Source organism: Drosophila erecta, unplaced genomic scaffold, assembly GCF_003286155.1.
Source record: "Drosophila erecta strain 14021-0224.00,06,07 unplaced genomic scaffold, DereRS2 tig00000000-arrow-pilon, whole genome shotgun sequence".
Lineage (NCBI taxonomy): Eukaryota > Metazoa > Arthropoda > Insecta > Diptera > Drosophilidae > Drosophila > Drosophila erecta.
In genome coordinates, this window is record NW_020825194.1 from 26,985,837 (window position 1) to 27,002,443 (window position 16,607).

General features: G+C 47.0%; 5 protein-coding genes across 10 annotated transcripts; 3 read left to right on the top strand and 2 right to left on the bottom strand.

Moving 5' to 3' along the window:
• Positions 1-3: 3 nt before the first annotated feature.
• Positions 4-4,084, bottom strand: LOC6552205 (SURP and G-patch domain-containing protein 1). Of its 3 annotated transcripts, XM_001978899.3 has the most exons (7): positions 3,436-4,084; positions 2,730-3,376; positions 2,431-2,557; positions 1,236-1,702; positions 422-980; positions 242-371; positions 4-127 (listed from the first exon to the last, which is right to left on the bottom strand). In XM_001978899.3, exons 1-7 carry the CDS (start codon positions 3,981-3,983, stop codon positions 101-103), a joined length of 2,505 nt encoding a protein of 834 aa, XP_001978935.2. In that variant the 5' UTR covers positions 3,984-4,084; the 3' UTR covers positions 4-100. The 3 variants fall into 3 exon arrangements, with proteins under 3 accessions (XP_001978935.2, XP_026835189.1, XP_026835187.1); XM_026979388.1 differs by lacking the exons at positions 2,431-2,557; positions 2,730-3,376; positions 3,436-4,084 and adding an exon at positions 1,774-2,424; XM_026979386.1 differs by lacking the exons at positions 4-127; positions 242-371; positions 422-980; positions 2,431-2,557 and having other exon boundaries at positions 1,531-1,702.
• A 536-nt stretch (positions 4,085-4,620) lies between these two features.
• On the bottom strand, positions 4,621-14,535 carry LOC6552203 (biotin--protein ligase). Of its 4 annotated transcripts, none has more exons than XM_026976603.1 (12): positions 14,036-14,535; positions 13,632-13,969; positions 13,177-13,189; positions 11,974-12,956; positions 11,754-11,902; positions 10,461-10,599; positions 10,195-10,398; positions 9,947-10,132; positions 9,738-9,887; positions 9,531-9,674; positions 4,995-5,326; positions 4,621-4,919 (listed from the first exon to the last, which is right to left on the bottom strand). In XM_026976603.1, the coding sequence occupies exons 1-12, from the start codon at positions 14,175-14,177 to the stop codon at positions 4,742-4,744; spliced, it is 2,958 nt and encodes a 985-aa protein (XP_026832404.1). In that variant the 5' UTR covers positions 14,178-14,535; the 3' UTR covers positions 4,621-4,741. The 4 variants fall into 4 exon arrangements, with proteins under 4 accessions (XP_026832404.1, XP_026832398.1, XP_001978933.1 ...); XM_026976597.1 differs by having other exon boundaries at positions 10,461-10,617; XM_001978897.3 differs by having other exon boundaries at positions 13,033-13,189.
• On the top strand, positions 5,651-9,391 carry LOC6552204 (kinase suppressor of Ras 1). Its single transcript, XM_001978898.3, has one exon. The coding sequence runs from the start codon at positions 5,968-5,970 to the stop codon at positions 8,863-8,865; it is 2,898 nt and encodes a 965-aa protein (XP_001978934.2). The 5' UTR covers positions 5,651-5,967; the 3' UTR covers positions 8,866-9,391.
• A 252-nt stretch (positions 14,536-14,787) lies between the features above and the next one.
• On the top strand, positions 14,788-15,246 carry LOC113563711. Its single transcript, XM_026975757.1, has one exon. It carries the CDS (start codon positions 14,928-14,930, stop codon positions 15,042-15,044), a length of 117 nt encoding a protein of 38 aa, XP_026831558.1. The 5' UTR covers positions 14,788-14,927; the 3' UTR covers positions 15,045-15,246.
• Positions 14,800-16,607, top strand: LOC6552202 (histone deacetylase 3). Its single transcript, XM_001978896.3, has 3 exons — positions 14,800-15,252; positions 15,309-15,397; positions 15,470-16,607. The coding sequence occupies exons 1-3, from the start codon at positions 15,095-15,097 to the stop codon at positions 16,537-16,539; spliced, it is 1,317 nt and encodes a 438-aa protein (XP_001978932.1). The 5' UTR covers positions 14,800-15,094; the 3' UTR covers positions 16,540-16,607.

A 16,607-nucleotide genomic window follows, 5' to 3' on the forward strand; every position in this document is an offset into this window, starting at 1 on the left:
CTATTTAATTTAAACAAGGACATTTTATTCAGCAAAGTTGCACTTGAATAAGCGGACCTAGGATATTGGTATAGTGTCGGAGTGATCAGTTTAGGTAGTGCTAGTAGTAGGCGCGACGTGGATTGTTCTGCAAATAAATATAAAGTCATATATATACTAACTAGATATAAGAGATATACAAGATAGAGCTATACAATCAGTTGCGTCCATTTTCTCTTGGAAATTTCAAGAGATTACTTACCAAAGGGTTTGGACGAAAACGATAGGCCAACATCATGCGCTTCCTGTAGGCGTCATATTCATTGTCGCAGTCCTCTGGCTGGGCAGCGCTGCTGACCCCAAGTCCTTGGTTTCCATCGCGTTGCGGTGCCCTGTTGGCACATTATACAGTGAGATGTTTTACAGAATGGGAGTAACCTACTTGTTGACGGGGTCTACGATTCCAGCTCCGTCCTGTCCTAAGCCTTGTCCCTCTTTCCATCCGAGTTTTTGCAGCATTTGGAAGCCAATGTTGTCCTCCTTTAGTTTGTACTCCTTGTAGTCGCTAAGATCCGGCTGCCTGTTGTTCTTCTTTGCCTCGTACTGCTCCATAAACTTTTTGAGCTCCTCGGGGGGCAGGAAGTCGCCAATGTGGTGCTTGCCTTCGCTTTGCTTGGTCAGGGCGTTGGCCCACAGCGATGTGGCCTCCATTTCGGCTGTTCGCAACTTGTGTTCCCACGTTCCGCCCTCAATGTCCTCGTCCGAGTCATATTCGTACTTAAATTTACCGCCACGGGCCAGCCGATCGATCTCCTGGCGCTTGCGCATCATGTCCTGATACAGTAGGTTTACTTTGTAGTGCTCCTCGCACTGCTTCCACTGCTCCTCGCTCAGCTGAGTCGATCCGTAGTTGAGCCGAGCATACTGCAACAGCGCGGGATCTGTTCGCGTGATGCTGCTCAGGATGGGTTTATTTTGGTTACCAAAATTACCCGATGTGCCTGATAATAGTAAGGATTGATTGTCAATATCGTCATAATTGTAGCTATTACTTGTGCGCGTTAGAGTGGAAGTGTCTATCTTTTACGTCTTTCTAGAGATCAATAGCTCATACGGACGGACAGACATACACTGACAGATCAACTCGGCTGATCCAGTTCACAAATATATATACTGTAGGAGTCTGTTTCATACTTTTCAACGAATCCAGCAACTATTCTACTCCACGAAAGAGTATAAAGGGTATAGAAACTTACTTGAGGATGGCAACTGTTGCTCTTTCTCGCCCCAGCGGCTCTTGCGCTCTCGCCTCCGTCGCTGCCTCTGCGACTCCTTGTCGTCTTGATCATCCTGGTCATCGGCATCCGCAAGTTCCCCGGCTGCACCCTCCTCCCGTTCGCGCCTTTCTTCGTCACTTAGCTCATTCCGACACTCTATGCGGCGCTTGATGTTGTCCCGGTTGCGATCCATCATGCCCCGCATGTACTCATCATCCGAGTCGAAGTCCGCACTGATGGCCGACTCTGGGTCGTACTTGTCAGCCGCCGAGTTGCTGTGCTGCTCCTCGCGGTGTTGTGCTTCCTGTTCCTTCGACTGGGGCTGCTGGTCCCGACTTAGCTGCTGATTCTCCCGCTCCCGTTGTCGCTCTGCGCGCTTCCGTTTGTAGTCGAGGAGTTGGGAACGATAGCTTCGATACTGCTCGCAGCTCTTATCATAAAGAAACCTATTACCAAAATTCAAAAGAAGTGAAACGTACAATGAAAAGTGCTCGACGTTTGTCACGTGTACAAATACATTATATGAATAACTGTTTGAGGCGCCCCAATAGCGGCTTATTCAGAGATTTTTAGTTGGCATCCGCCGGCTGGCTCCTCCAGACTTTAGATGACGATCGAGGAACGACGGAACACTGTGCGCTCGATGAGTCCACGCGACTGGTCTGGCTTATCCTCCTACACTACCATCCCATCAAGTTGGTCCGTTAGTCATATATTTCAATATAATGCAAAAATAAATGCAAATACTTTGAACCCAATAACATTCCCTCTGGCTACCATTTGGTACTATTAAGCAGACAAATATCTTAAAACGCATCACAGTAAAATATTTACATGTATCGTCCAATGTTTGTGATTGTAAATTCATAATTGAGTAAGCGAAACGAATTTGGTGCGTCTAACAAGTAAATTCAAAATGTCATGTAAATATAGTATAATTGAAAAAAAAAAAAAAAACATAAATCGGACTGATTTTTAGAACTTCCTATCCTAAAGAGCTGGCAATGTACTTGAATGGATTCTACTTGTGAAAATAATAAATTAACGTGGACAATTTCCTGGTTAGGTCTCAACTAATAAAGTGCCAAGCCCAATCCCTAAGCTGTACGCCTTCAACGACCCTTTCCTTGGGTGCCAGTACTAGTCCCAGTTAAAACATGTTTAGGTCATTTACCACAAGGCCGGATGCAACTCGCTTCTATGCAAACGTATTTTATCTTCATAATCTTCACCATTTTCCGCGACCAGTGCGATTAGGTTTTCTAAGCACGTTGGCAATTGTATGCACGTTTCTGAAAAAACTACATAAATTGCTTTAAAATCGTGCTCAACGATTAAAGTTCTATACAAATTGAATGAGTGGGACGTTGCAAGTTGTTAAAATGAGGGAGAGGATAGATGTTGGATATGGATAGGGCATGGCGATGGCAAAACAAAACAGGCAACGAGGACTGTTTTGCAAGTGTTACACACCTTGAGGCGGGACAGCTGTGGGCTGAGGTGGATGTGGAGATGCCACCTGCTGGTGCTGTAGCTCCATATCCTCCACTACAGGCGGCGGCGGTGGCGGTGGGTGTGGATTTACTGGCATGGACATGCGGTCCGTTAGGAGACCAAGCTGCTCCGCCGAGTGACCGCCGATGGTGGGCATCTGTATAGCCTCCAGATTTATTTGCGGCTTAGGTATGGCATTCAAGTCAAACTCCTTTGGCGCCGGTATGGCATTCAGCTGCATAGCCTCCACTGGCGACGGTCCAAGCTGCATGTAAATCGGTCCCATGTTCGCTAAAGCGATCGGCAGCTGTGGAGGCGGTGGAGGTGGGGGAGGAGCTACTGCCGCCGGATGCAGGTGCAGAGGCAGATGGCCGTGGAAGAATGCAGCTGGCAGCTGCATCTGCGGTGGTCCCTGTTGCAAAAGCGTAGGATTGAAAAACGGCGGCGGCGGTGGTGGCTGTACTGCTTGCACGGGTAGTCCAAAGGCTAAGTGAGTTGGCGCCGAGCTGGTCACCGTGATGGAGTTAGCCATGGATGCTGCCGAGCTTATGGCGATGGCCGCCTCTAGCTGGGGACTGTTGTTCTGCTCTGATGTTTCCTTCTCCACGGCATTGTTCTCCTCGGCGCTATAATTACCGACAAATATATAAATACATATACATATATTTTCGCGTAGTACACTCACCTGGGCACAGGAACAGGCGGAACAATCAAGGACGGCGGAGGCTTTTCGTGCTTTTCTAGTATTTTCTTGAAATTCTCCAAAAAGGAACCATCGTTGCAGAAAGTATTCTTTACCTTCGGTGGTGGCTGCTCCACAGTGGGCTGCGGCAGCTGCTGACGCTTCAGGCCAAATGTGATCTTGCCCGTTTTGCCGGTGAAGCTATTGAGCGTCTTTGGGGCCACTGCTTCCTCCAACTTTCCCTTGCTGGCCATGTTCTCAATGTGAACAGCCTCTAGGCCATTACCCTCCTCGCCATCGATTAGAGAGGTGTCCTGGGGGGCGGTGTCCAGGTATCGAGCATCATCCTCCTCCTCCACCTCGTTGCCAATTGGTTTTCCTGCAGGCGTCTCGGTTTTCAGCTGCGCTGCCAAGTTCTGCGCCGCGGCCACCGCCTTCGCCAGCTGTGCCGTCTTTTGCTTCTCGAGGATCTCCTGCCGCTTCTTGGCTATAATCTCCTCCTGCTTCGTCATCTGGGCGAAGCGGTCCACTCTGTGATTTCGCTGTGACATAATTCCTAATGCCGCAGACTTCGTTTTATTCCACAATTTTCTTTTCCAGCGAAGCAACAGTGTTACCAGCTTGCATAAGTAGAATAATACTAAGTCTCTGAATCACCAGTGTTAATAATTTTATAGGAAAGTACACTGCTCATCAGTCTCAAACATTTCAGTTCAAAAACAAGAAAATGTGATTTGAATATAAAAATAGTAGATTGTTTTTCAAAAAAAAATATTTTCCTAAAATAAGGATTACGTGGATTATAAACATAAACTCATAATGAAATCTATTAAAAACCCGTGTTATTTAATGGGAAAATATAAAACTCCAGTGCTCTAAGGTCCGCAATGATCGAATACATATTTATTAAATTCAAATTTCAAAAACACCCATATGCAAAGGAATCGATGGCAATAACATTGGTAACGAACACGGTTATCTTACGAAGTAACTTCAAAACACTGGGGTATAGGGAATTATTGCCTATTATTATTAATAATTGGAGATTTCCAATAACATATAATTCTCTTTGGCAGTATTAAATTTAGTGGAATCCATATTTTTAAAGTTTTCCTCAATTCAAGCAATAGCAAATTTGGTGAAACCACTTAAGGAGAAGCACCATATAAATATTAATAACGATACACGTATTTAAGTAGTTATACATTTCCCTAAATTTTCCTAAAATAAAAAGTACAATTTGATAAAGGGTCAATTAAACTAGATGATTCGGGGAATAATATGAGTTTTCACATCTGCTTTCATTTCACTATTGGTACTTGGGTATAATTAATCCCTTCAACATGTCAAAGCTGTTTCCATCGGGCTGTACAATTTCTATGGTTCCAGTTGGTAATTTCACCTTCAAAAATCCAAAGTCATCAATTCCCACAATTTCGGCTTCTTTTTCCTGATCGTTTTGTAGGCAAATCTTAATGGATTGCCCGCTAAACATGAATAAAAATGTAAATAAATATATATTAATATGTAAATTGAATATATTTTGTATATGTTTGATTTACCTGTGTAACCAGAGCGAATAGTATAAGACATAAAAACTATCAAAGTCTCCGTTTTGTACTTCTGCCAAAAGTCTTTCGATTTCATTGAATATCATGGCAATAAGTATTTCATACTTAAGTATAGGTAACTTGTTGTTCGGGACACGGGCATTATATTCTCGTATCAAGTCATTGATGCAAACTGTTGGTTTTGAATTGTCCAAATTAATTCCACTTCCGATATTGACGATGGCCTGGGAACCTTGAAGTGTGGTATTAATGACGAGACCCCCAATTTTCTGATTTCCATTTGCATATATGTCATTCGGCCACTTTATAGAAATATCCAGCACCTGAAGGTAATTTCAATATATTAAGAAAACGACGACGAGGTTCTTAGTAATATCATAAAATATAAATAGGAAAATCAAATGTAAAATTGTTTAATGAAATATTTCTACCTTTAAAATACAAATATTATTTGGCTAATTTCTTACTTCGACTAATAAAATATAAATATTAATATGTGGCTAATTCGAACATTTTACAAATCGTACATACATATATAAATATATACACACGAAAACATTTTATAATTAAAATATTACAATATTTATATTTTATGAAATATATATATATTATATTTCTTTATTACTGTGGAGTGCCCCTAACGTACTTTTTCGGAAGTGTTTTTAGTACATTTCAATGCGCCGAGCTAAGAAGTCCTCCAGGGTACGGTCACACTTCTCTCGATGCGCTACTTGGGTGTAGAGAAATTTCAACAACAGTCGAGGAAATTGTAAAATTTTTCGTCTTTTCGCATTCCCTGAGCCGTCTCGAGTTGCGGGCCTAAGTGTGCGAAAGCCGGAGCAGCGAACGTCAAGGTCGCTTGACGAGGGCCACAATGCGGGGCGTAGTCCCAGCCGGTCCCATCGAATCGTCGAGTCCCCGAGAGGACGTCTGAAAAAATCAATCGGGCTCCACTCTGCCGCGAATGAGCAGGATGAGCAGCAACAACAACGCCCCCGCATCAGGTCCAGACACCGGCTCCACCAACGCCAACGATCCCATCTCCGGTTCGCTGTCTGTGGACAGCAATCTGGTTATCATTCAGGACATGATTGATCTCTCGGCCAACCATCTGGAGGGCCTGCGAACGCAGTGCGCGATCAGCTCCACGCTGACACAGCAGGAGATTCGTTGCCTGGAGTCTAAGCTGGTGCGTTACTTCTCCGAGCTGCTGCTGGCGAAGATGCGTCTAAACGAGCGCATCCCGGCCAATGGGCTTGTGCCCCACGCAACGGGCAACGAACTGAGGCAATGGCTCCGCGTAGTGGGCCTGAGCCAAGAGACTCTTACCGCCTGCCTCGCTCGCCTGACCACTCTTGAGCAAAGCCTGCGCCTCAGCGACGAGGAGATCCGTCAGCTCCTGGCCGACAGCCCCAGTCAGCGAGAGGAGGAGGAACTGCGACGCCTGACCAGGGCCATGCAGAACTTAAGAAAGTGCGTGGAGTCGCTGGAGAGCGGTACTGCGGCCAGCAACAACGATCCAGAGCAGTGGCACTGGGACTCCTGGGACAGGCCCATCCACATTCACCGCGGCAGTGTGGGAAATATTGGACTGGGTCACAATTCAACCGCCTCCCCAAGAACCCATCATCGCCAGCATGGTATCAAGGGAAAGAATTCCGCTTTGGCCAACTGCACTAGCTCCAAAAGTGGCCGGCAATCGCCCTCAGCGACGGAAGAGCTGAACAGCACACAGGGTTCCCAGCTGACTTTAACCCTCACGCCCTCGCCACCCAACTCGCCCTTCACACCTTCCAGTGGGTTGAGCAGCAGCCTTAACGGAACACCGCAGAGGAGTCGTGGTACCCCGCCACCAACAAGAAAGCACCAGACCTTGCTAAGCCAGAGCCATGTGCAAGTGGACGGGGATCAATTAGCCCGCAACCGTTTGCCCACTGATCCCAGCCCCGATAGCCACAGCTCAACCAGCTCGGACATCTTCGTGGACGCAAATACTAATGCCAGCTCCGGAGGAAGTTCCTCAAACGTGCTTATGGTGCCATGTTCCCCGGGCGTGGGTCACGTGGGCATGGGTCATGCAATCAAGCATCGCTTCACCAAGGCCTTGGGCTTTATGGCCACCTGCACACTATGCCAGAAGCAGGTCTTTCACCGCTGGATGAAGTGCATCGACTGCAAGTACATCTGCCACAAATCATGCGCCTCACACGTGCCGCCCTCTTGCGGACTTCCACGAGAATATGTAGACGAGTTTCGGCACATAAAAGAGCAGGGTGGATACGCCAGTCTGCCGCATGTGCACGGCGCGGCGAAAGGATCACCTTTGGTGAAGAAGAGCACCCTTGGAAAGCCGTTGCATAACCAGCACGGCGACAGCAGTTCGCCGAGTTCCAGCTGCACTAGTTCCACGCCAAGCAGTCCGGCGCTGTTCCAGCAAAGGGAGCGCGAACTGGATCAGGCTGGCAGCAGCTCTAGCGCCAATCTGTTACCTACGCCTTCGCTTGGCAAGCACCAGCCGAGTCAATTCAACTTTCCAAACGTGACGGTGACGAGAAGTGGCGGAAGCGGTGGTGTATCGCCACCAGTGGCAGACCAATTTCCCACCGCCCCTGTTACAGTCAATGGAGGACTGGATAGTCTGGTGAGCAGCTCCAATGGGCACATGAGCTCCCTTATCGGTAGCCAAACTTCAAACGCTTCTACTGCTGCCACCCTGACGGGTAGTCTGGTTAACAGCACAACCACCACCAGCACCAGCAGTTTCTTTCCGCGGAAATTAAGCACAGCCGGAGTGGATAAGAGGACGCCTTTCACCAGCGAGTACACGGACACCCACAAGTCAAATGACAGCGACAAGACAGTCTCCTTGTCTGGAAGTGCCAGCACGGACTCGGACCGAACACCCGTTCGGGTGGATTCAACGGAAGACGGAGACTCGGGACAATGGCGTCAGAACTCTATCTCACTCAAAGAATGGGACATCCCATATGATGATCTGCTTTTGCTCGAGCGGATAGGGCAGGGACGCTTTGGCACCGTGCATCGAGCCTTGTGGCACGGAGATGTGGCGGTTAAACTGCTCAACGAGGACTATCTCCAGGACGAACACATGCTGGAGACCTTTCGCAGCGAGGTAGCCAACTTCAAAAACACTCGACACGAGAATCTGGTGCTGTTCATGGGAGCCTGCATGAACCCACCATATTTGGCCATTGTGACTTCCCTGTGCAAGGGCAACACTTTGTATACGTATATTCACCAGCGTCGGGAGAAGTTTGCCATGAACCGAACTCTCCTCATTGCCCAGCAGATCGCCCAGGGTATGGGCTACCTGCACGCAAGAGAGATCATCCACAAGGATCTGCGCACCAAGAACATTTTCATAGAGAACGGCAAGGTTATTATCACGGACTTTGGGCTCTTTAGCTCCACCAAGCTGCTCTACTGTGATATGGGCCTAGGGGTGCCCCACAACTGGTTGTGCTACCTGGCGCCGGAGCTTATCCGAGCATTGCAGCCGGAAAAGCCGCGTGGAGAGTGTCTGGAGTTTACCCCATACTCGGATGTCTACTCTTTTGGAACAGTTTGGTACGAGCTAATCTGCGGTGAGTTCACGTTCAAGGATCAGCCGGCGGAATCGATTATCTGGCAGGTTGGCCGTGGGATGAAGCAGTCGCTGGCCAACCTGCAGTCTGGACGGGATGTCAAAGACTTGCTGATGCTGTGCTGGACGTACGAGAAGGAGCACCGACCGCAGTTCGCACGTCTGCTATCATTGCTGGAGCATCTTCCCAAGAAGCGTCTGGCGCGCAGTCCCTCCCACCCTGTCAACCTCTCCCGATCCGCCGAGTCTGTGTTCTGAAGGAGCTGCTTCCTGGTCACAGTCACTGTCACTGTCTAGTACAATTTCGACCTACCAACTAAGCTAGCTCACTTTGTTACCAACTCCTGAGCGAAGTTCTATCGAGCGAAGATTGTAAATACCTAAACGTAACTACCAAATTATAGCAATTGATTTTAGAACTACATATGTACGCATGTATCAGGAGCACTTCAGTTGCAGTTGTTAGCAAACAAAACTAAGGCAAATCAAATGTTAAATCGAAAAAGACAAAACGCTTAAATGTTTAAGAGCATAGGCAAACTGAAAAAACAACCAAGCACTGTGGCAAATATAAATGTAAACGTTAATCAGGTGAGCAATTTGTAAATTGTTAATTAGGTGTAAGTGAAACTCTATATATGTACATGTACATATACATAATGTATATGACGAACTAGAGTTTAACTAAATATATATTGTGAATTACGTATGATCAAGTGTATATAGTAAATGGACTTTAAATGCAAATCAAGAAAATGTCAAATAAACTTATCAAACTTAAAAACTATCGCTGTGTGCACTTTGTTGGAACTTTTCAAGATCTGAAGCTTGTCTCCTTGGACTTGATTATCCACATGCTCATAATCGAAACATAGGCTCATTAATGCCTTACCAAATGGTACAAGTTTACAATCTAAACTCACCCCGTACTGTTCATGACCCCGGAGGGAATTGACAATCGCCGTTCCAATTAGGTGCTGCAACAAAGGCAACCGAGAGCCTAAAGCGGAGTCCATGGACAGGTGCAGCTGAAGCGAGAACATGGCACAGCCCGGGGGACTAAGCCACTGAAAAGCGCAAGAGGATGATTTCAACAAGAACTGAAATCTGAAGACATCTAAAATATTTACTTGATTATTTCCACGACCCACTCCAGAGGTCTGTTGCACGGGAAGCACAGCCAGGCCGTTGATGAGCTCCAGGTTGTTTATGAGATGCATGGAGCTGCTTACTACCGGTGCATAGATAACCAGTCGTCCGATTTGTTCCGTTTTAAGATTCTTTAAAATAGTAGGATTTTTAATAGATTGAATTCTTCAATTGACTAGAATGAGCGCACATCAAAGTAATCCACGGTGGAGAAGTCCTCCGGACAGGAATGTATAAGTATGGGCAGGACATTGTTGTTGGCCACTGGAGGCTTATCGTCCTTGCCACAGAATTTCATCGTCAGGTTTGGCGTGGCTATTACGTTGTCGGATCCGCTGCAGCGCAGACGCAGCTTTTCCAGAAGCTCAAACTTGGCCTGAATAATAAACGAAAAGATGTTTGATTCTGACACCAAAACAAGTAAAAAGACGAACTGACCTCGTGCCGACCGAGAAAATATGCGTGCTTGTAGACCACTCCAGGCTGCGGCTGGTCGACGCCCTCTCCACGGCGGACCTGCACATCCAAATACTTTCCCAAGAGATCCGCAAATATCTCGAGGCGAGTTCGCTCGCTTTGCTTCAGAATGGAGTACTTAGTCTCATCAGATTCGAATTCGCTGGGATTCATTTCCAAATGAACCTGTTTATTTCAAAGGAGCGGCGTGTTTTAATTAAATTACATATTTAAGAGCAAGCACTTACTTGGGAGAAGACGGCCTTTCCTCCGCTCTGCAGGCTTTTGGCCAACATCAAGCTAGGCGTATTCCAGGTTTCCTCGGTTCCCAGCACCTGGACATCCAAATGGTGGCTGTGACCGGCCAGATCCTTCAGTTCCATGGACCTTGGACATACTAGAGCTCTGAGCAGCGTTTCGTGGTTTGATTTTGTGTTTTTACGATTTTGTTTGTTTTTGGTTTGTTTTTATTTTGGTTAATGGTAGGTAGGATTATAATAGTGATAGCACACACACATAGAAGCACACGCAGTAATTTATGGATACAGAAGGGCGAGAAAGGAATCGAGCTCGCAGATCGCAAAGTAAACGTAGTAGGAGATGTAAAGGTTTGAAAAGGATGATGTTTACAACAAGTAATTTACGTAAAATATCATTTTACATGAAATTAAAGAAAACAGTTAGTTATGCGGATAAAAAACGGGTTTTGAATGGATTACAGTGCACACCGAATCAAATAGAAATGAAGCCATATTTAGAGTAAACGAGAGCAATTTTAGCATGAAACATTTGAGAAATAAAATGAGAATTGGAATTAGTTAAAAACGGTTTAGTATAAAACGATTAATTAGAAAATGTTGGATCACACTAATTTGCTGTCTTGCTTTGATTTGGTTAACAAGCCCCATTCAGAAAAGGTAATATTAAGAGTATAACCAAAATAAGAAGGGAAGCTAGCTTCGGCAAGCCGAAACTCACATACCCTTGCAGTAATAATATATGTGTAGAAAAACAACTAATGTATATCGGAAGCCCATTGCAGTTTCATAATATTTTAATCAAGCTAAAAGTGAAATGATATATTGTAATTGCATGATGCTTTTAAATTATTTCCGTCCCTTTCCACCTTAAAAAGAACTACCTGCGATAGAAAGAAGTCTTTTGGGAAAGTTTCATGCAGACATCTTTTTAACTAAGAGGCTACTTTGCGTAGAACCGGACAAAAATTGATCAAGAATATATATACTTTTTATGGTACTGCCAACTTCTGACTGGAATGTAAAACCTTCTGCAAGGGTTATAGAAAGTAGCGTGTAATCATTTCGAAAGCCGCTTCACCGAAATTTATCCGCCGCATGTGCAATAAGCTACTTGATTAGGGCTTTCGGTTGTATAAAACATGCAAAATTTGGGATTAAAGTACACTGATACTCAGTTATGGGGTTTTGCACTATTTAATAGATCGGCAAGGTTAGCAATAAGTCTTGGACACTGCCATCCGCTGCTTCCCAGTGTGGATGGAAGCAGCAATAGCTACTTACGGTTTGCGGGAGTGCGACTTGGTTGACTCCTCGCTGTCCGTCGAGAAGTGTTTCTTCACCGGCGACGGCTGGTAGCAAAATATGTGGTGCATCATCTTGACCCGCTGCCATTTGTCATAGGAGAACTGAACCAATTCGTGCTCTCGAACCTGCGAAAAATTATATAAAACACAACCTTTAGACTGCGCATTTAAGGGTAAGGAGCAGAATAGGGTCCTACCTCCGCTGTGCGATAGTTGGGGAGTACAAAGTGCAGTATATCCGAGCACAGGCTTAACACCTTGCCGCCCTGCAGAAAGTAGTCCACCAATATCTGTCCGATTCCGGGTGCCACCGATCCGCATACGACCAGCAATGCAGTCTGTTCCGTCCAGTATTTTTGAGCCGCTTGCTGAGGCATCAGAGGATAGATGGTGTAGACATTGCGTTCTAGTAGCTGCTGCAGAGTGGCCAATGTGGATTCCCGGGCACTGGCACTGTCCGAGTAAACCAACACGTTCAGGGGTTTGGCATCCTGCAGGCTATCCTTGTTGCGTTGCAGCACAGGACGCGAGGGAGCATCTGACGGAGGAGAATTTAAAGGCTTTACCGCCTCAAAGGATTTCCTGGGCTTTATTGGCTGATCTGATGTCTTAGCAGGCGCATCAAGTTTACTTAGCATTGGTGGCTTAGTTGAGGAAGTAGCCTGCACTCCGTCTATTTCTTGCTGCTGCACTGCCTGCACTCCCGCTAGCTTCTCTAGATCGCTTGGCTTCGACTCATTCTTGGTTGGCGTTAGCTTGGAGTCCTCTTTGCTTCTGATTCGCTTGTCCTCGGTCTTGGCAGGAGTGGGTTTGGCATCGCTTTTAGTAGGAGGAGATTTTGTAGGCGGTCCCTTGGCCTCAGCTTTAAGGGAAGCTTCTGTTATCCTTGCCGGAGACAGATATGCCTTGTTGGTGGGCTCCACCACAGCCACCGCCTTGGCCACGAGCTCTGAAGTCGGGCGATGATCATGCGTGATGGGATCCGATTTCGTTCTTCCCTCAGAGCGATTCCTTTGGTACTCGAATTCGGTGGCCTGGTGCGCCAGCACCCCTACAGCTCGCAAGTCCTCCAAGTGCTTCTTCCATCCATCTTTGTCCAGACCGACGCTTATCCGAGATTGCCGCTTCAGATGCTTGGCCAGCAACTCAAAGGGCTGTGGATCTCCTTCCCGTTGCACCGCTAGGATGGAGAAACAATAAGTCAGTGGGATTCCAAGTGAAGTCAAATCCTTAAAACGATTTCAGGCGCAGCTTACACTCAATCCGCAAAAGTGGCAGCTGATCGTTAATGCATAAGTTATTTCGCAAGAAAGTCGTTATCAAAAGCTGCGTGAAGTGCTCGACGTCTGTCTCGATGAGCACCGCCAGGTGGGAGTCTATTTTCCATGCAATTAGCTTACCGTAATCTTCCAGCTGATTCATTGGCCCCCGACATGCAAGAAGAAGAGAGGACACACGAAAGGATAACCTTGGTTAGCAAACCTACATATGTATGTATGCATTGCGCCAGCGCTCTATCGATTCAACCATGTACATGTATATCTTAATAAGATCACCGCACGCACCTCCGTTCATATTGCGGCGTTTTAGCAAATTTTAGCCCTTAAGTTGAAAAGTAAAGAACCCTATCTAGTGTTTTAATGATAGTAAGTGGGTTAACTTTAATTACGAAAACCTCTTCGGCATTCTTAAGATACTTATTGAAACTAGTTAAAAGTGCATTAAAAAAACTCCCTTAAATGTATACGAGTCAATAGTGATACATCCAAATATTAATTTTTAAATATGTATGTATTCTGTGGCAGCTAATACATTTAAAACATAAATTCGCAAGCCCGCAAAATAAAGTTCTTACCCGTACTGCTGCTCTGTCCTCGGAACTGGGCGGTTGTAGTGGCTCTATGTGGGCCTCGAGGAGCAGCTGCATCCGTTCCTCACCTTGCGCAGAAAGCGAGACCCGTTGCTTGCGCGGGACGTCCGCCTCCGTGGGCGTGGACACCGGCGTTAGAGTGTCGGGGGAATAGGAAAAGGGCAGCAGACTGGGTGCCGGTGGGAAGCTGATCCAAGGCGTGATGTGTAGCGTTTGCAGCGGACGCAGGCAGCAGCCCCGCTGGTTGGCGTGCAGCCACAGGATGTCCGTGACCTTGGCCGCGTTCCGGTTGCCGCACAGCTCGGAGCTGGCCAGGGCGGGATCTGGGCAGAAAGGAGGGGCATCTTTATACATAAGCTGCATCGCTCTCCAATGACAACGTCACTTACCGAATCCGTCATCGCTGCCCGCTTGGAGAGCGTAGAAGGCGATGCTCGAGGGCTGCGCGAGGTGCTCGGCGATCTTGGAGCAGGCCTTCTGAATGCGCCAGGACTGCAGGACGGTGGCACTCACGTAATACAGAGTCAACATCGCAGATTTTGTGTGCGTACTGCTTCCTCCGCGGACTCAACGTTTTTCGGGGACTATTTGCGCCAGGGCACAAGTGACATCTTGATTGGAACCAAAATCAATGGCGGTTTCGTAATTTGCTTCGATTTCTCTCGGCTGCCGGATTTATCGGTTGCTAAGGCCGAAAGGAGCTCTTCCTGGTTCGCCGTTTTCAGCCAGTTGACACACTTTCTTCATTTCCTTGCACACTGGCTTTTATTGTTGATTACTGCATTCCACTCCAACTGGACGAAGCTTATCCATGAATGTTTCCGATAAGAAAAGCGCGGCAGGCGTTTACAGTGCTGCCGGCCAGGCGGTTTTCCGTCACGTCTGGCGGGTTTTTCTGGTAAGCTTTAGTTCTTGTATTCATTCCATTTAATGCTTAAGATTTGGAAATGAAACTTAAGTTTAACATGCAAATGCCAAAAGGCATTATTAACCCAAGTATATATTATGAAGTGATGAACTTATCAAAACAAATTATTTGGGAGACTCAATTAGTTGTGGTTGTCGATATTTTGTTTACAACGCATAGGGATGCTCTCGTGTCGTGACTGTGCGTTCTACCTGCCCATGTGCACATCACTAACTACGGGTATTTTTAGTAAATTATCGACACACGCCGCTTTAAGCTGTCTTCAATTAGCAATAAGTTTGCAAATTGATTTCCCGCGCTTAAATAAAGATATCCAGTGCATTTTCTGTGGGTCCAGTGACCAGGGAGGCGGCATGCTGTTGGGCGAATACGACACAACCCGACGACTCCTTTTCATCGTGGCCGTTCTGCTGATAGTCCTGTATGCGAAGACGTACTTGCTGCCTGGCGAGGATTTGTACTACAACTAGGGGATTACGGCGTCCCAACAGGATCCGATCCCATTAAAAAGGTTGATGCGATGACGGACCGGAGGGTATCATACTTCTACAACGCGGACGTGGGCAACTTCCACTATGGAGCCGGGCATCCAATGAAGCCGCAGCGCCTGGCGGTCACACACAGCCTGGTGATGAACTACGGACTGCACAAGAAAATGAAGATTTACAGGCCGTACAAGTAGGTTGTCAGAGAGGTGTATCCTGTAATCTATCCTAAACCGCAATCCTTTGCAGAGCCAGTGCGCAGGACATGCTTCGCTTCCACAGCGACGAGTACATTGCCTACCTACAGCAAGTGACTCCACAAAACATCCAGTGCAATTGTAAGTAGAACGCCTAATTGGAACGCAACGCAAATTTGCATGTACAGTTATTATCTATTTTCTCTCCTTCAGCGGTGGCCTACACAAAGTACCTGGCGCACTTCAGCGTAGGCGAGGACTGTCCCGTGTTCGATGGCCTTTTCGACTTCTGTGCAATGTACACGGGTGCCTCGCTGGAGGGAGCCCAGAAGCTGAACCACAACCACAGCGACATATGCATAAACTGGTCAGGTGGACTGCATCACGCCAAGAAGTTCGAGGCAAGCGGGTTCTGCTACGTGAATGACATCGTTATCGGCATTCTGGAGCTGCTGAAGTACCATCCTCGGGTGCTCTACATCGACATCGATGTGCATCATGGCGACGGGGTGCAGGAGGCCTTCTACCTTACGGACCGAGTAATGACGGCTTCGTTCCATAAATATGGAAACTACTTTTTCCCCGGCACGGGAGACATGTACGAGATAGGCGCCGAATCGGGACGATACTACAGCGTGAATGTGCCGCTAAAGGAGGGCATTGATGACCAGAGCTATTTCCAGGTGTTCAAACCAATCATATCGGCCATTATGGACTTCTACCGCCCCACGGCTATCGTTTTGCAATGTGGTGCGGATTCCCTAGCAGGAGATCGACTAGGTTGCTTCTCCCTGAGCACCAAGGGACATGGAGAGTGTGTCAAGTTTGTGAAAGAACTGAACGTACCCACATTGGTGGTCGGAGGCGGGGGCTACACCTTGCGGAACGTGGCCCGCTGCTGGACACATGAGACATCACTGCTTGTGGACCAAGACATTGAAAATGATCTCCCCGCCACCGAGTACTACGACTTCTTCGCCCCCGACTTTACGCTCCATCCTGAGATCAACTCACGCCAAGATAATGCAAACTCAAAGCAGTATCTGGAACTTATCGTAAAGCATGTGTATGAAAACCTTAAGATGTGCCAGCACTCGCCTAGCGTCCAAATGGTGCAAACCCCGCCAGATGTGGACTTGGAGGAGCTGCGCAACAACCGGGAAGAGGCGAGTGATCCCGACGTGCGAATGTCCGTGGCCGATGAAGACAAGATAGTTGATGCCAAGAACGAGTTTTACGACGGCGATCAAGACCAGGACAAGCCCGATTCGGCAGAGAGTTAGTATTGGATAATGTAGAATAAGGATTAGAGATTTGTGTAAGCAGTAAAGAGCAGAAAGTTATTTTGTAA

Bases quoted from the DNA above. Each gene is read 5' to 3' on its own strand.
- LOC113563711 (XM_026975757.1), top strand. From the start codon at position 14,928: ATGCTGTTGGGCGAATACGACACAACCCGACGACTCCTTTTCATCGTG.
- LOC6552204 (XM_001978898.3), top strand. From the start codon at position 5,968: ATGAGCAGGATGAGCAGCAACAACAACGCCCCCGCATCAGGTCCAGAC.
- LOC6552205 (XM_001978899.3), bottom strand. From the start codon at position 3,983: ATGTCACAGCGAAATCACAGAGTGGACCGCTTCGCCCAGATGACGAAG. The intron at 981-1,235 runs GTAAGTTTCTAT...TACTATTATCAG, and splicing joins GCAACAGTTGCCATCCTCAA to GCACATCGGGTAATTTTGGT. The intron at 128-241 runs GTAAGTAATCTC...ATTTATTTGCAG, and splicing joins GTTTTCGTCCAAACCCTTTG to AACAATCCACGTCGCGCCTA.
- LOC6552202 (XM_001978896.3), top strand. From the start codon at position 15,095: ATGACGGACCGGAGGGTATCATACTTCTACAACGCGGACGTGGGCAAC. The intron at 15,253-15,308 runs GTAGGTTGTCAG...AATCCTTTGCAG, and splicing joins AAGATTTACAGGCCGTACAA to AGCCAGTGCGCAGGACATGC. The intron at 15,398-15,469 runs GTAAGTAGAACG...TCTCTCCTTCAG, and splicing joins ACAAAACATCCAGTGCAATT to CGGTGGCCTACACAAAGTAC.
- LOC6552203 (XM_026976593.1), bottom strand. From the start codon at position 14,177: ATGTTGACTCTGTATTACGTGAGTGCCACCGTCCTGCAGTCCTGGCGC. The intron at 13,970-14,035 runs GTAAGTGACGTT...CTTTCTGCCCAG, and splicing joins GGGCAGCGATGACGGATTCG to ATCCCGCCCTGGCCAGCTCC. The intron at 9,888-9,946 runs GTGCGCTCATTC...ACTATTTTAAAG, and splicing joins CCACCGTGGATTACTTTGAT to AATCTTAAAACGGAACAAAT.